The sequence below is a fragment of the Rhea pennata genome, chromosome 1, assembly GCF_028389875.1.
Source record: "Rhea pennata isolate bPtePen1 chromosome 1, bPtePen1.pri, whole genome shotgun sequence".
NCBI lineage: Eukaryota > Metazoa > Chordata > Aves > Rheiformes > Rheidae > Rhea > Rhea pennata.
Genome location: NC_084663.1, coordinates 14,031,726 through 14,048,616, shown reverse-complemented (window position 1 = coordinate 14,048,616; position 16,891 = coordinate 14,031,726). Strand labels below are relative to the sequence as shown.

General features: G+C 42.4%; 1 protein-coding gene across 1 annotated transcript in view; it reads left to right on the top strand.

The window, feature by feature from the left end:
• Positions 1-16,891, top strand: part of RELN (reelin) — a gene marked incomplete at its 5' end in the record, with an annotated part of 298,882 nt that overhangs the window by 146,404 nt on the left and 135,587 nt on the right. Inside the window, one exon of the mRNA XM_062580854.1 lies at positions 1,292-1,343. Coding sequence (XP_062436838.1) covers positions 1,292-1,343 — 52 coding nt within the window. The remainder of the gene's footprint in view (positions 1-1,291; positions 1,344-16,891) is intronic.

The window sequence follows — 16,891 nt, the reverse complement described above, 5'->3', positions numbered from 1 at the left end:
TTTTCTCCATGTGTCTCAGGGAAGCTATGCAGTAATTGTACCTGCATCATTACAAAATATAGACCATAAACTTCCAGCCCAGGAGCATGTTTGAGGGGAGAGTCCGCTGCTGCTCTCACACAAAATGCAGTAAATTCTCGGTGTACAGGGTCTAACTCAGGAGGACAACCCCATGGGCTTGAAGTGTAGGCTGCAGGCATCACTGGCAGCAATATCAGATGAATTTCATTAGGATGCTTACTGTCACTCTTCTTCTAATTAGAAGACTTTTTTAATGCTAGTGTAAACTTACTGTCTGGCTTTTTTTCCTTTTCTCTTTTGATCTAATGCTGCCATTGTCTTTTATCTCAGATATTTTCCCTTCCTGGATCTAGTCTCTAAAATATGCTTATAGCAGCAACCTTGTGTTTTCCAGATCTTCTTTTACTAATGTAAATGAACCAAACTTTGAGTCTCCCCTTTGTTTCTCTCTTTGCTCCTTCCACCAACAGCTGTATGGTATTTCAGCCCTCCAAGAAAATGAAAAGATTGGGCAGTGTTATTAGGCAGTGCTTCTGCCTCGTTTGTTATGTAGTAGTATCATAAACTCCAACATTCAAGATGGATTGAAAAGTAGTTTGAAATAATATTGCTAGTAGGATATTACCTCTTTAGCGAAGAAGAGTGAAAGAAAGGCATCAAAGGAAGGCACCATGCTGCACCCCAGGAGTGGCTCTGTGCGCTCGCTCCTGTTCCTAGGTCCTGATAGACGTCAACAACGTACAGCTACAAGTACAAAATTTCATTGCATATGTTATGCAGCATCATCAAGTTTTTGTTTGCTTTGCTGTTAAAGATTTAGGTTCTATTATTCTCTCGTAATTTTTTATTTCATTATTTTAGGTCAATCTAATATTATTTTTATTATTTATGGTTATTTTTGGTTCTTGTTCTATGTGAGAAGTAATCTCTATATATAGATTTATAAGAAGCTGGCAATAGGTTTTTTTTTTTCTTAATCTTCTAAACATTAATCGGTGTTTAGAACACTGAACAGTACATGAAATAAATGCTGATTTTGCAGACATTAATATAGAGAAAGAAAAAATTTTCCATCTATGATATATGATGATATATCAATAATCAAAATGACAGAACAGAAATATCCATGACCACTCAACTGGAAAGGACTGGAAATTAATAGGTTTATGTACTGGAGACCAAGAAAATTATATGTTTTCAAAAAAAGCAATAAATGTATTGTTTTGGTGATCTAACACAGTATCGCTGTTGTTTGCTTTTCTTCCTGCAGACCACCACTGGCCTTAACACAACTACTGCATCTGTCCTTCAGTTTTCCCTTGGTAAGTTTACCGCATCCTTACACCTGAAAAAGCATAAAAAGTCGTTGCTGCAATGGAAAATGACCCTCAATTTTAAGCTTACCTTTCTGGTCAATGTTCCACGTGATGTGAGGGATTAAAGAAATCTTTTAAAACCTGCAGCACATTTATTCTTCTTGATGATATGTAGAGCTGTTAATTGAAACTTTGGAAAGGAACAAATTCAGTGGATAGTCTGATGATGGGAGTTATAGTAGTGGGGTTCTTTTTTTGCACTTATTTTATAACCTAATGGATAGCATTGTGGTGACTTGCTCTTTCTTTTAAGTGTGATTACTGTTCCTAAAAGTTGAATTAACAGAAGTGGATTTTTCTTTTTTAATACTTTAAAACCTCAGTGTCTTCCAAATTGCAGCTAGGTAGTACTATTTTTAACACATCTGTACAAACAGAATAGCTAAGGCAGACCAAGACTAAATGCTATTTGATTCAAATGACTAACAACAAGTATCTGTGCTGTATTACTTAAAATATCTGCTATAAATTATTGCAGATTTTCAGTGCAATTGTGGCTTGGGCTGAGAAGCAAATTAGGAAAACAATTTCTTAGAACATATCTCAGTATAAGAAATATGTAGGAAAAATCCTATTATGTTACAAATAGTTCAATAAAAAGCAAGCAAATAATTTGGCCTTCCTCCTCCAGGGACTCCTAGAAATGGATTTCCAAATTATATTCTCATTTTTTAAAAAGGTAATTCTCCCAAAGCATCTCAGCAGAGGTGTGATTAAAGTCTGGAATCTCAGCTGGAAATGAGAGCTGTCAGTTAGAATGGCAAACCTCTAACAGCTTGCTTTTTTAATAGATCTAAAATCAGAATCCCAGAAGGCTCAGAAATATGTCGGTTAAATTTGTTTTTACCCTAAGTTACTCATTTGATTTTCTATTTGATATCATCATTACTTGTCACACTGCAATTGATTACATTGTAATTAGCTTTAAGGATCAGTATCTGTCTTTTTGTTTTGAATCAGTGTTTCTAGAAAGTCAGCAAAATGTGTCCATTCCTAAGCTGAAAGACTCTGTAAATATTTGGCACCTTTAACAAAAAACAGCCTGGTGATATTTTGCATTTTCCTGCAGTCAGTGAAAGCAAATCAGCTCACTTGATCTGCTAGGACTGGCCACTCACCCACGGAAGCTTTCCCACTTCTCCTAAAGCTTGGTGCTTCTGTTTTGCCATTCCACCTGGGCAGTGGCCAAGCATCCATGGCTTATAATGCTGCAAGTTTGGGATGAAGAAGGAATTTTGCTTTTTAGAAAAATTTTCAAAAAATCTGATATGGCTTTTTTCATAGTGACCCAGAGTTGTTAATAGCAGTGTAGCTTGAATTGCTGGTTAGGTAGGTGTTAGCTGTCACAGGTTTGCAGCTGGTGTCTACTGCAGCTGCACTGATGGAGGGTGAAGACTTCCAGAAGTTTATAGGACTTACTTAAAAATTTCACTGGTGGCCTGTGTACTTCCCAGTTGGGGAAGGTTTAAGAAAAAGAATAGGATGAGCAGAAAATATGCTATATGTCAAGATTATCGTGATTATATGGTAAGAATACTGTACTCTCTACCAGTAGGAATGAGTAAAAACCCTGGTATGATAAAGCAGGAGAAGGGTAGGTGCATGTCTGAGTAAATCAAATTTCAGCCTGAAGTTCAAAATGTGTCACATTTCCCTGTGCCTAGGTTAGGCTTGAAGTACACTGCAGATTAGTTTTGTGACTGATAAAAAATTGAGTGAGCCAGGGGAGACTGCTGCTGAACTCAGCAGTACTTGGCTTCAGATTCATAAATCTAAGCTAGATATTTGCCAGTTTCTGACTTATTCCCAAATGTCAAGTTTAATCATAAGCCTATTTAGAGATTCATCTATGAGGACTGCTCTTTTTTTTTTTTTTTTTTTTTTTTTTCTGAAGACTATTTATCACTTTCTGTCTATTTCGGAATAGCTTAAGCTATATTCTTTTGGGAGTACCTTTATATTAAATTTGTGACCTAGCTTTAGCCACAACTAAAGTGCATATCCTTTGATTTCTGTTATTCCTAATGGTCAATGGAATGAATTTTGTATTTGCAGCTAGATACTCAGATGAGGACTGGGAAATGAAGCATAAAATGGTCTTGATTTCATCATACATCCCAGATCCTTTTAAACTATATGGTCAGGAAGGATAACATCCTAGTGAATTTTTCATTAGGTGATATACTAAGTAACTTCCTTAATGTACCACCCTTGGTACATTGGTGGCCTTGCCCTTTGAAGGGCGAAAGGGTTGGAAAGGAGAAGCACTGAGGATGAAGGCTTAATTAGATGAAGAGATAATGAGTAAGACCTATTTAGCACATAGGATAACATTAATGTGCAGCAGCCCTTCTGAGTAAGAGTAGTTGTCTGCCGTGCTGCTTTCACTGTGAGCCACGTGCAGCCGGTGGCGTTGCCTTTTGATCTGGGACTGGATGGTGGTTACATTAATGCACTGTCTGCCCAAGCATGCAGAAAATTTCCATTACTTCAGCTATCTTAATCATCCATGACTACATTTCTTTAAGACTAAACACTGATATGTGAAAGACAAAGTCTAGCAGTTTCCTTAATATCCAACAGGACTGTTAATCAAGATATTTAGAGCAATATCTTTGGGCTCTCTCAGGCCAGAACATCTAATTCAACAGTTTGGGGTTGCTGGATATTGCACAGATGCCTCTGGACTCAGCTGCCATACAAATATAGTCTGATTCATTAGCTAAAATATTCTCTATTTTTCACCTCAAAGCTCTGGCTTTTCCCCCGAGCTACATCCCTGAACTTCTGCAGAGCATGATCTGCCCGTCCCATAGGCCACTGTGATAGAAGGTGACTCACAGTAAGGAGAGATTAATGACGGACTTCAACCAGCAAAGAAAGAGACCCTATAAATCCCATCAGAAGGAGAGGAAGGCTTTACGGGAGGGATGCCAAGGCATGAGTTTTGTGAGAGGCACTGTCCCCGGGTGTCCTCACCAAAGTATGTGCTCCCGGGGCTGCTGGACGGGGCTGTGCATGCTCTGCAGGGCCACTCGCCTTGGCAGCCTACTTGCATTTCTCCCTCCTCCACTGTCAGAAATGAAGCTGAAGCCCAAGGTGCTGTGATGGGTGCAAACACTCACCCTGGCCGGCGGGGCAGGTGCTCCTCGAGCTACATATGTAGCAATGTGAAAATAATGTAAAACCCAATTTAAAGTATTACATTTCCCTGAAGAACTTGTTCCATAGCTCTCTCCTTGTGTCTTAGTATGTCTAGATCACTTTTGGCTGTTGAACAGTATGTTTAAATTGGAATAACTTGATAAGAAAAATTCCTGTTCTTCAGCTTTGTATATGAAAACAGTTGAACACTCCCCTGAGAACCGCATGATTTTGACAGTACTGTGTACTGGATAAATATAAGATGCCTGTAGGCAAGATTCTTCTTCAGAATTGTTTCTCCTTTAGTTTTCATGCTACTGGTACAAAAATCCTGTCATTATTAGAGCATGTTAATAATACTTTTTCCCCCCAGTTTGCTGGCATATCTGAAAATGCAAAAACACCCCCCCACACACACTATTTTATATCAAACAACAAGTTTGATATAAAGATGCTGCCATCCAGAAAATCATCCCTACCCTCATGATAAGGGACTTCTGGGGAAGCTGTGTTCCAAATCTAACGCAGTCTGCTTCAGATCAATTATTAGCCATTACTTTCAGTCAACCTCAAAACTATCTTTCTAGGCAAATAAGTGACTTGCAATTTTTTATTCCCTTTTATTCTGGTTATAAACTATGTTTCCCTAATTGATTTTAGCTGAGTTATGGTTATTTCATGTGTGTAACATTGGCTTTAGTTTAATTCAAAAGAGAGTTTGAAATGAAATGCAAAATGTGTCAACTAATATAGAGGTAAAGCAAAGGAAAAAAAATGCATGAGCTCCTAAGAATAAAATTGCTTAGCAGCAGACTGTTAACAGTTTTGCGCAATACTTCTGATACAAATAACTGAACCTCCCTTCTGTTAGCTCAGAGAAGTGATTATGGCAGAATTCCTGGCACGCAGCAATGGATTTACAGAAAGTCTTTGTCAACTCCTATTAGGTGTGCTTCTGATTTGAAGCAGCAAGACCATAGGATACTTGAAAAAAATGCAGTGTAGGCTCTCCATGACACATGAAACACCTTGCAAGAAACTGGGTATGATTCAGAGAAACTTTGCAATTAATCAAATGATAAAATGCATAGAATAAAATGATAATCACAGAATCACAAGATCAATAAGGTTGGAAGGGACCTCTGGAGATCATCTAGTCTAACCTTTCAGCTCAAGCAGGGTGACCTAGAGCGTGTTAGACAGGATTGCATCCAGGCAGGTTTTGAATATCTATAATATAATGCAATTAATTGAATGATAAAACTATGTCTCCAAAGGTCTGGTAATCACTGAGAATATTACTGATCTGGCAAACAAAGTGCTGCTATCTGAGAGGACTATTCACTGCAACTATGAATGACTTGATGCAAGATTAAGCAGCAAAGGTGATCTTCGGTGGCTCAGCAACCAGTGATCTTGAGACTGGAATTTCTTTGCATATTTTTGCTGCCTGGATCAAGTATTTAATCCCTGCTACAGCCGGAAAGAAGCAAAACATGCAACTAGCTCATCAATCTTCATTAGAAAATGCATTTTTCAGTGTGGGGTTTTAGTAGTAAAGTTTAATGTAGCACAGTACCGTGTGATTTTGCCAGATGGACTCTGCTTGTCCTCTCAGGAAAATCCCAGCTGGTATTATCCAAAAGTCAGGTCACCTAGTTGAGATCTGCACACTGGTCTGTAGTAAGAATCATTTGGACCTTTCTCGTAAAGTCAGAATGGCTCCTTTCTCTTGCTGCTTCTGGATTAGCTTCTTTCAAGTTGTTCAGTCACTGCTCTATTGTATGTTGCTATTGCTCCTTCCACTATTCCAACATATTTTGTCCAAACATCCATGATACAACCAAATTTACTGATAAAAAATGTATTTTAAATATTTCTATAAATATAGTATATAAATAGAATATAAAATACATTTACAAATGTATATTATGATATTTAATAGGGATCAAACCTTAAGGGTTCCATAGGGATAAAACAAGTTTTATTAAAACCACTATTGGTACCTGCAGCACATCAGGATCTCTTAATATCTTCCCAATGGAACCCTGTAGCAGGGTAAAAAAGTGTGTCTATTCATTTTAATAAGGTTAAAATATTTTTGAAGAAAGGTGATTACTGATATTCAGCTATTCAGGACTTTTTGGTAAGGATGAATCCCTGCTAGTTCAGTGTGCGGATACAATTACTCAGGTGCTCTTTTATCAGTGAACCTCCTTTCTTCCTAGTTTGTGTTCCCCCAAAGGAAATACAAGGTTAAACTTTCTACTTTTACTTGAATACTTAAATATTTCACTGAAAAACTCATCACTAAAATCAGGTAACAAAACTAGTAGTTTCTCCAGGCTTGCTCAACACACTTCCTACTCCTGCAACTTTATTTTCTGGTGGAGTAATCACCCCTGCTATCGCTTTGAATTTCTTGAGCTTTGTAAATCTGTCAGAGCATCGCCTGTCCTTAACTGAAGAGTAATTGTGTTGTCTGTGAGGATTTTTATATTTATAGTATCATTCTTTTCTAAGAGGAAAGGTGCATATGCAACACACATATCAAGAACTCCCAAGTGGTTTAGGGCATTTACAGTCAAATTTTTAATGCTTGCTGGTTTCACGGTTCTTGGCAAGTTTAATGAGGGAAATGATTTTAAATGTGCTATTGATTGCTTTTGATTAGCATATGAGTAAAGGTCATTGCTTTGGATGCAGGTCCTTGACATAACGGTTCTGAAAGGCTTCTCATGTCCTGCCCGGCCTTGCCCTAAGACAGCGGGTTAGTGGGTCATTAACCCAGGAGCCGCTATTCCTCTTTCTGAACCACTGAGGTCTCTAGGGTCAAGACAAGAGCTGTTTTTCTCAGCAAATCCATGTGCTAAGGATCTCCACGATGTTTGCAGAAGACAAAGCACTGTTATTCTTCATTGCTTAATTACTTAATTATTTTTTCTTTATTATTATTATTTAAGCAAAAAAATGCAACTTTTCAGGCTTAGGGGGTTTTCTCTTCATTTTTTTAGTGGCAATTTGACTTTATTGCCAGTGGGAGTCTCACAGAATTGAATTATAAAACGTAATTGATAGTGGACCTATTTCTTTTTTTGCCATGATAGATATTCAAACTACCTAGATTTTATTATTATTATTATTATTATTATTATTATTATTATTATTATTATTATTTTAAACAGAGCCTCAAAATGCACCCTTCGGATTAGTTCTTACCTGCCAGGCTTTTATGCTTCAGAAAATATATTTACTCCCTTGATAACCTCAGCAAATAAAAGAACACCATGAACAAGAACGACCTCATTACATAAACGGTGCTGCAAGTTCGCTGAACCCCCTGTACTTCTTTGGAGGACATAGCAGTCTCTCCAGCCTGTCATCCAGAGCAGCATCTGGAGGGCTGGGCAGAGCATCCGCACGGGAAGGGGCTCCTTCCCCTCCCGCCCCGACACGTTCCTACACTGCTTGGCTCGGCAGCGTGAACAGTAACGAAGGCATTTGGCCCCGTGTAACAGTCTGAAGATATTTATCATTTGTATTTTTCTCGCGTTTGTTGATTTCAGTTCTGGTGGCAGTTGTTATATTGACTGCTCTTCTTATGTCATCTAGTTACCCTCTGCTTAGATTGAGACCATTCAACTGAAAATCAGACATCCAAACATGTTTAGTTCACTAGGCCCTTGGTGTGGCTCACAGGAACCATAATTAGTCATTTACACTTAATTTGCATTTTGTTTAGTTGGTTTTACAGTGAGCAGAAGATATCAAATGCCTGATAAATATTGTCATGGCCATTTTATGAGGTAGCACTAGACTTGCCCTCAGCAGAACTGGACAGAGATGAGCAATTTCCTTCAGAATTGCTATGAAATTTTGCTCACATGTCTCTAGAGAAATCATGAAATGAAAAATAGGCCCCTTCTGAAGGCAGCTTGACCTTTTCAATCCCTCACTTCCCTGCTAGTTGGATGCAAACAGCCCTGTGGCAGAATCTGTGGTGCCAAAAGTTCTGGGCATGATGAGCCACCTCCTTCACTTTAGTCATCTGCATGGATGATTTCCTTCAGCCACCCAGATTTCTCCTACTCTGATGCCTCCCAGGAAACACCAGATTTGTGGTGCTTATACGGTACATTCATACAGTCAGGTTTATAGTGATATGAACAGAGAAAGAGGCCAAGAATCCCCTCAGGAACACAATGATCGAAGGGAGATGGCCGCTACCATCTCCAGGACGATCTTCCACCTTGCCAGGCACTGGGCAGACAGATTATCTTGCACCAGGCAGATGTGGGAGCACTTCTGGGCTAGCATGTGGTTTTAAAAAAATTCATTGCTGTGAAGCAGACTAATAAAAATATCTTAGAGCCCTGTCTAAATTAAGTTTCAAAAGTGCATAAAATCCATTTTTAAACTAGCTAATTTAATGACCATAGTTTGGGTTAAGGTCTCTGTCAGAAATCAAGATTATGAAATAAAACTTGATTGTTATATCCTGAACCAGATCCCACTACGAGCCAACACTGCGTACTGAGTGCATAAGAACTTGTTTTGTCCTAATTTCTTTCCTATGGATTTGAGAAGAACTTGAGAATTTGATAAAATTAAATGTAAAAATTGTTGTAATTTGCCACCCCGCATTTCCTCTACTTACTTCATTTTTCACTTTCAACTGATAAAACAATGCTATTTTTTTTCCACTCTTTTTGACTCTCCACACAAAATATCTTTTGCTATTGCCCAACACAAAACCTACTATTTTTCACCTCTTTATAGAGAAGTCCTTTGCATAGATGTATAGGTTTATAAATTAAGTAACATCATCTAACACACTTCACATAGCATGACTAGAAATGTTAGGTGGTGTTTACTGATTTTGCTGAGTTATAAAGAAGAGTCTGCCTAGATACGCAGATGGAAGCCAGGGTTTAAAGTTAATACTGTATTTGAAAGACATTTTAATGGCCTTGTAGTGAAATGATTTATGTTGTTTTGGCTAGTCCAAGGTTACAATGAAATACTGTCTTTATTACTCCTGTGCCAGAGCTTCCCTGCCACTGTTACGAATTAAACTGCGAGTGTTACGGATTTACTCTATGGAGAGCAGCAGAAAAGATAAAGAGAGACAAATGGCAGGATGCTGTTTTAAGGCAGATGGCGAATCACCTCCTTGTGGCCGAATGCAGACCATTATGGAATTGGGTGCGGAAAATAATAAATGCTGGATTACAGACCGACTTTCATCTTAATCCTGCTCATATCATTGTATTAGGATAACACTTTTGTATGATTAAAATTGTCCATTTTTGAATTAACTCAAACAACAAAGCATCTGTAGCTCTCGGGGTAAAAAGAGAAGCTCCCAACGCAGTAAAATGCGCCCGGGTCTTTCTGTAATGGGATGGGGAGCCGTGGGGAGAGAGATTTCCGTGAGAGCAAAAGCAGATAAAAATAGAGAAAGCCCATCAGGCATTGCAAAAGAAAGCTTTCACCCAACCGGTAATTATCTACCTACATACAAAGCTAAAGGCAGGCAATCTGTTTTATAGGGTTTCAGAAAAGAGAGAGACGTTAGCTTAAGACTTGGCTTGAGAAAAAATACTTCCCAGATTTTCTTGATGACAGGGAACTGCATTAAAGCAGACAAACAAGGAAACTCTTCTAAGAGCTTGTTATTAACAATTTTACATAGCAATTACTGGGACCAGTGTACATTTTCTATACAGCTTCTCTAATTTGGACTAACTACAGGGGTCTGAATAAAATGTCATTTATCTTCCTGCAGTATTTAATACCCTTTTCTTATGGTGCACTTTTTCTTGACTGTTGGCCTTTACAGCTGACCCAGACTCCTAGAGTTAAACGAAAGACCTCTTACTACTCATGGGTACATGTCACTGTGCTGATTAATGACTCAACTACTTTAAGACTGTGCAATTTTAAGTTTTCCTAGCTTCACTGAAAAGGGACCCTCTCACTTAGAAGGTCTCTAAATATAGGAACCGATGTTAAGCATTTAGTGGCAATAGTGTTCAAGCATATAGTAATGGCATACAGGTAGAAAATGTTTACTCCTTGGTCAGTCATTCAAGAACCACTGTAGGAGTATTTCTGAGGAGCTCATAATATTCTTTTTTCCATCACCGTGATGAGTGGGTGTCATTTACCTACCTAACAAGTGTGTAGGTAACTGTTGAGTTTACTCACTTTGCCTTCAGCAAGGGACTGGAAACAATATTAGTGCATTAAAGAACATGGTTAAATTTAGAAGCATCATTTAATTATTCATTTGGCAACAGACACATCACTCAAGTACCTACCTGCTGGCTGTATCTCGAAAAGACACGCCGTAAACAGCTGAGCCTGTTTACATCAGAATACGCTGAAAACTGGCATAAGGGAAAATACAGCTTTCTGCCTCAATTATTTTTCTCTCCTTGATGTTCTGTGCACAAGAGGCGGTGTAAATTGGGGTCTAATCTTGTTCGTTAGAAAAGTACAAATACAAATTTGTATGAAGGCAGGAAGCACATCATATCTTCAAATATAAATAGACCAGAAGGAAGCTGAGCAGGATAAGTATTTCCTCAGCCTCCACTTCTCGTCAAAAGTGCCCTTGCAGTTAGCTGAAATCGGGGACCGATGTAGGTGGGTTGTCCCACCAGAGGTTGTCCAGGCCAGCACTCCCCTTCCCAGCTGAGCCCCGGGCCACCATCCAGCAGGGGTCGGGGTGCTCGGGCCCCGTCCCATTGCATTTTGGCCTTCTCTAAGGGTGAAGATCCTCTGGAGATCCTCTCCAGGTGGAGCAAAGCCGCTGGGTCGGTCTCTGTTTGTACCTCCAGCGGTCCTGGAGGCCACCGGACTCGCTGCAGCACCTCGGTGTCATCCGGGTGCTGGGGAGCCCAAAGCTGAACACGGCTGGCTCCGTGTGGTCGCCCTCGCGCTGAAGAAGGAGAAGCCATCGCTTCCCACCGGCAGCTGCCCACAGTTGGGCTTGCACAGCCCAGGGCTGGCCTTCGCTGCCGCCAGCTGACTTCCAGCCAGCAAAAAAGGAGGATTTTTTTATAATAATCATATCAAGGATATAAAGAATCATATCAGGGATATAAAGTCCTTCTGATTAATTTTTATCAAATATATGTACTGATTACTCTTCCAATCCTTCGCAGTTTTATGCTGGAAGGCTTTTCTGCTGCTTGTCAACGTTCAGTTTAGATACAGGAACTCAGTATTTCCGAAACAGAGCTCCAGTCTGAAGCTGCAGCGCAACCAAAGTCAGCTGCGCTCCAAAATCTGCTGAGAGCAAACAGTTAAGACTTTGCATTTCAAAATTCAGGATTATCCCTAAAGTTAGAGCATGTCTGAGCCTTACCAAGGACAAACACCACCGACATTTTTATTTTCTGAGATGTGCTGGGTGTTTGTTTCAGGCTATAGCAGAACATGCGCAGGGCCGAGATAGTCAAACTCCTCTTCCTGTGTCGGGGTGAGAGGGTGGGGAGAAGCCAGCAGTAAAAGCACTTCATTTTTTTCTATGAAAATGTAGGCTAAAATTACAAAATAGAACATAGTCAAATCTGCACCCCTGGTGTTTCTGGGAGATATTTCATAATTTTTTTTTAGGAGAAAGATACACAGAAATTGAAACCTTTTAAACAGATCAATTGAACTTAGAAAAGAAAATACTTGCAAACAAAAAAACTATTGCTTTCCAAGAAGCAAAAGCTTAAGGTGTTTGTTGAAGCTTTATATGTTACCAGTTGTGAGGGCCAAGCAAGCTTTTCCTGTTTAAAAATATTTTTATATTGATGTGCAAATTTTTCCTTTACCTATAGGAAAAAAAGTTAAAGGGTAGTTTAAAGCAATGACAGACTCTTTAAATTCCTCTTTAAATATTTTTTAATTTAAAGATTTTTACACTGAAAATGATTATTTGTATTCCAAACTTGTTCTATAAGAAACATTTTTTACAAACAAGTCTAAAAATCTGGAATGTGTTAAATCAAAAACCACATTTGTTACTTAATTCAGAATTGTGACTTCAAGGAGAAATTAAAATATTGTCACCACCTTTTCTCGAGGAAATTTTCAGCATGAACAGTATGACATGAACAGTGAATTGCACATTTTTGTCCCAGTGCTTCTAGTACATCCAGGGCAAAATGTTCTGTCTTTTAACCAGGTTGAGATCATCTGTTCTTGAACGGAAGCCAATATAAACATATACCTAGAAAAAATAAGCATCCAGAGTTTATTATACCAGACTGCATGGTTCATTAACTTGGAAATGAAAGCAAGACAAAACTATTAACAAACCAGCCAAATTTGACCAGTAATAATTTATACTATCCAGTCTGGCTTAATTCGAGGGACATCAGCAAATCATAATACTTAGCAAAGACTAATCATCATTCATCACATTAGCAAAATGAATAAAAGCAATCTCCTAGTATTAGATAAACAGGATTCTTCTGAGCTCTCTTTTATTTTTCAGACCGCAGTGGTAACACAATACAAGCCGTTCTGCAATTTTCTGTGCAAATTTATTTCTGGCACAGTTCCACATTAGACTCATTCTCCTTAAAGCCCAGCATTAGATATCTCTTCTGCTTATCCACTGAACCACTTGCACGAACTGTCAAGAGGTTGTCAAGAGGCCGAGGACATCACAGTCTATACGGAGCGAAATACTGCTTCCCTTGCAGATGGCACCCAGTTTTATCTCAGCTAAACAGCAGCTTCCAACCAACGCTGCTAAGAAATCAGAGCAGCAGCCATCCAACTCGGGCTTCTGTAAATCTGACGCAGTCGGAGGCAAAGCCGTCCTGAGTCTTGAATTCATTTTCCCTGCCGGTGTCCTCTTGGATCCCGACACCTGCGGGTGAAAACCGTGCTCAGTCACTAAGAGGTATTCCCGGAGCTGCGCCGTGGGCTGGGCTCACATGGGGACCTTCGGACAGGTAGCCAGGCAGTGCGGGAAGCGTATTGTTGTTTCCCTTTTTATGCTTCCCTGTCTGATTCAGGTAGAATAAATAAAGCAGCAGTCTGGAGCTGCTTACTCCCATGCCCCGCCAGCCAGAACCAGCTCCTGTTAGCGCTTGTGTCCGGATTCAACGCTGAGTAACCTCCATTTTACTAAATTTGCTTTTGGGCAAAATCCAAGCACAGAAAGGTGTAGGCCAGAAAATGTTGTATTTTAGAATATTCAGTGTATGAAAATAGTTGGTTTTTATAATGGGAGATGTTTTACCATTCATAGTTGCTACAGTGATTACTGTAAAATTATCTTAAATATTTTGGATAGCAGACAACAATTACTGAGCTTTTATTACCTTCAAATATAGCATTTTAAAATACACTTGTGGAGGCTGTCTCTACTTCAGGTTTTATCACAAGTTTTAGATATCTGTGAATTTCAGCTGGAGGCCTATCAAAAGGAGTGAATTATTATAAGGAAGAAAACACTTTGTTTCCGAAATGCAAGGAAAGCGTTTGCCTATAGTAAAAGAAGAAAGGGGTTAATCTTGTTTTGCTCTTTTTCTTTTTTTCACAAATAGATAGTAATTTGCACGTGCAAGCCTTTAATATTGAAAGTGAAATGCTAACGCTTAGGAGGAGAGATTTGGCCAGCAACCAGCGCCTCTGCGGCGTGCGGGGCTTGAGGAGCAAACGCTCCGCGTGGGGCAGCGCCGGGCCGGCGCGGGCTTCCCCGCCGGCGCCACCAGGCACGCCTCGGGTTCCCGCAGCCGGCTCTAACCCGGGCATCCCCAGCTAAAACCTTGCTAAGAACCTCTTAATGTAGGCTAGGATGAATGCTGGTTCTGAAAAAGATGCAAGCACCAGATCCGTCTACTATTTGTATGTTTAAAAAGATAGTTTTAATGGCAATGAATAATATCTGATACTCATTGATGGTTTGGTTTTTTTTTTCCCCCCAGAGGAATGAATTTCATTCTTTTTTATTGTCAGCTAGGGTTTTGGAGAATTAGATATTTAAATGATGAATAATCTTGCTGTCTTAATGATTTTGAGTTCAGAATGTTCATGAAAGAGTTTGAACGTGAATAAAAACACAATTATTGGTCCTCAGGGCCAGTAACTGCTACCTACACTGACCTTGATGACTTTCCCAAAGTAATTTTGATCTTAATACAACCAGTCTTGCTTATTAAAATAATGATAAAATAGCACTTCACTCCCCTCTTTTCGTTCTGTCTCCACTGCTCTCTTTCCAACAGCATACGTGGAATAACCTATCTATCTTACAACGCCCCCCTCAGAACTTCCATTTCTTTGGAGCAGTAACTTTTATCTTCGTCGGGTAATTCTGAGGGAAATAGCTGAGTGTGGTTAAAGTTTGGAACTCAGACATGCCACAGAAGTAGGACCCGACGACGGGTGTCACTCAGGAAAGCAGATGGGTAAATACTGTACGTAAAGGCTCTTCCTGCGGTAGGAAAACCCCTGCGCTGTGGGTAGGCAGTAACCAGGCGGGTGCTTGGCAGTCGTTTGGGGGGCACGACGGGTCGTTCAGGGTCCGGCCGGCTTGGTGGTGCTAATTACTCTCTGCCTCGTTACGGCAAACATACGCGTCGGAGTAGCCGAGGGCGCTCGGCACCGCTGCAGGGGTGCGCAGCTACCCGGGTTCGTGCTGACGCTCTGAGGCATCGGGCAAAACTAGAGATCTCGGTGATTTCGAAGGAGACGGAGTTCATCCCGCGCTTGGGGGTTTTCCCCTCCCGCAGCGGTGTGGGACGCGTGTCGCAGAGCAGCGGCCCTGTCCCGGGCGTCCCCCCGCGCCGGCAGCGGCCAGCGGGAGCTGCTGCTGCTGCTGCCACCGCTGCTGCTGCTGCCGCTGCCGCTGCCGCTGCTGCTGCTGCTGCCGCTGCCGCCACCGCTGCCGCCGCCACTGCTGCTGCTGCTGCTGCTGCCACTGCTGCTGCTGCCGCTGCTGCCGCCGCTGCTGCTGCTGCTGCCGCTGCTGCCGCTGCCGCTGCTGCTGCTGCTGCCGCTGCCGCCGCTGCTGCCGCTGCTGCTGCTGCTGCTGCTGCCGCTGCTGCCGCTGCCGCCGCTGCTGCCGCTGCTGCCGCTGCTGCCGCTGCTGCTGCTGCTGCTGCCGCTGCTGCTGCTGCCGCTGCTGCCGGTGCCGCTGCCGCAGCTGCTGCCGCTGCTGCTGCTGCCGCTGCTGCCGCTGCTGCTGCCACTGGTGCCACAGCCGCTGCCGCTGCTGCTGCTGCCGCTGCCGCTGCCGCCACTGCCGCTGCTGCTGCTGCTGCTGCTGCCGCTGCTGCTGCCGCTGGTGCCACAGCCGCTGCCGGTGCCGCTGCCACCGCTGCTGCCGCTGCTGCTGCCACTGCCGCCGCTGCTGCCGCCGCTGCTGCCGCTGCTGCTGCTGCTGCTGCCAGTGCCGCTGCCGCCGCTGCCGCCGCTGCTGCTGCTGCTGCTGCCGCCGCTGCTGCCGCTGCTGCTGCTGCCGCTGCTGCTGCCGCCACTGCCGCTGCTGCTGCCGCTGCTGCTGCCACTGGTGCCACAGCCGCTGCCGCTGCCGCCGCTGCCGCTGCCGCTGCCGCCGCCGCCGCTGCCGCTGCTGCCGCTGCCGCTGCTGCTGCCGCTGCTGCTGCCGCTGGTGCTGCAGCCGCCGCCGCTGCTGCTGCCGCTGCTGCTGCTGCTGCTGCTGCCGCTGGTGCTGCAGCTGCTGCTGCCGCTGGTGCTGCAGCTGCTGCCGCTGCCGCTGCCGCTGCTGCTGCTGCCGCTGCCTCTGCTGCTGCTACCGCTGCTGCTGCTGCTGCTGCCGCTGGTGCTGCAGCTGCTGCCGCTGCCGCCGCTGCCTCTGCTGCTGCTACCGCTGCTGCTACCGCTGGTGCCGCTGCCGCTGCTGCTGCTGCTGCTGCCGCTGCTGCTACCGCTGCCGCTGCTGCCGCTGCTGCTGCCGCTGCTGCTGCCGCTGCTGCTACCGCTGGTGCCGCAGCCGCAGCCGATCGCCTCCTGGGCTGTTTATCCTGCTTCGTAGGGTGAATTCCTCAGTCCCGGGTTTTGTTACCCTGACTGTCCCCGTTATTAATTGTTAAGCTCATCTTTTGTGACAACACCCAGAGGCGGCCTTTATAAATCAAAAGTAAATGTATTACCCTACCTTGCAGGGGTGCCATAAGGCTTAATTAGTGCATTTCTGCAAAGCGTTCTGAGATTCCCAGATCAGCATCAAATGTTTATTATTAATTATAGGCTCTAGTGAGTATATGGAATTATTTTTTAATTTAATTCTCTTTGGTTATCCTTGAAATAACTGATTTTGTAACGTCTTTATTCTTTTTAATTCCTAGACCATATTTACTCTTGGCTCCAGT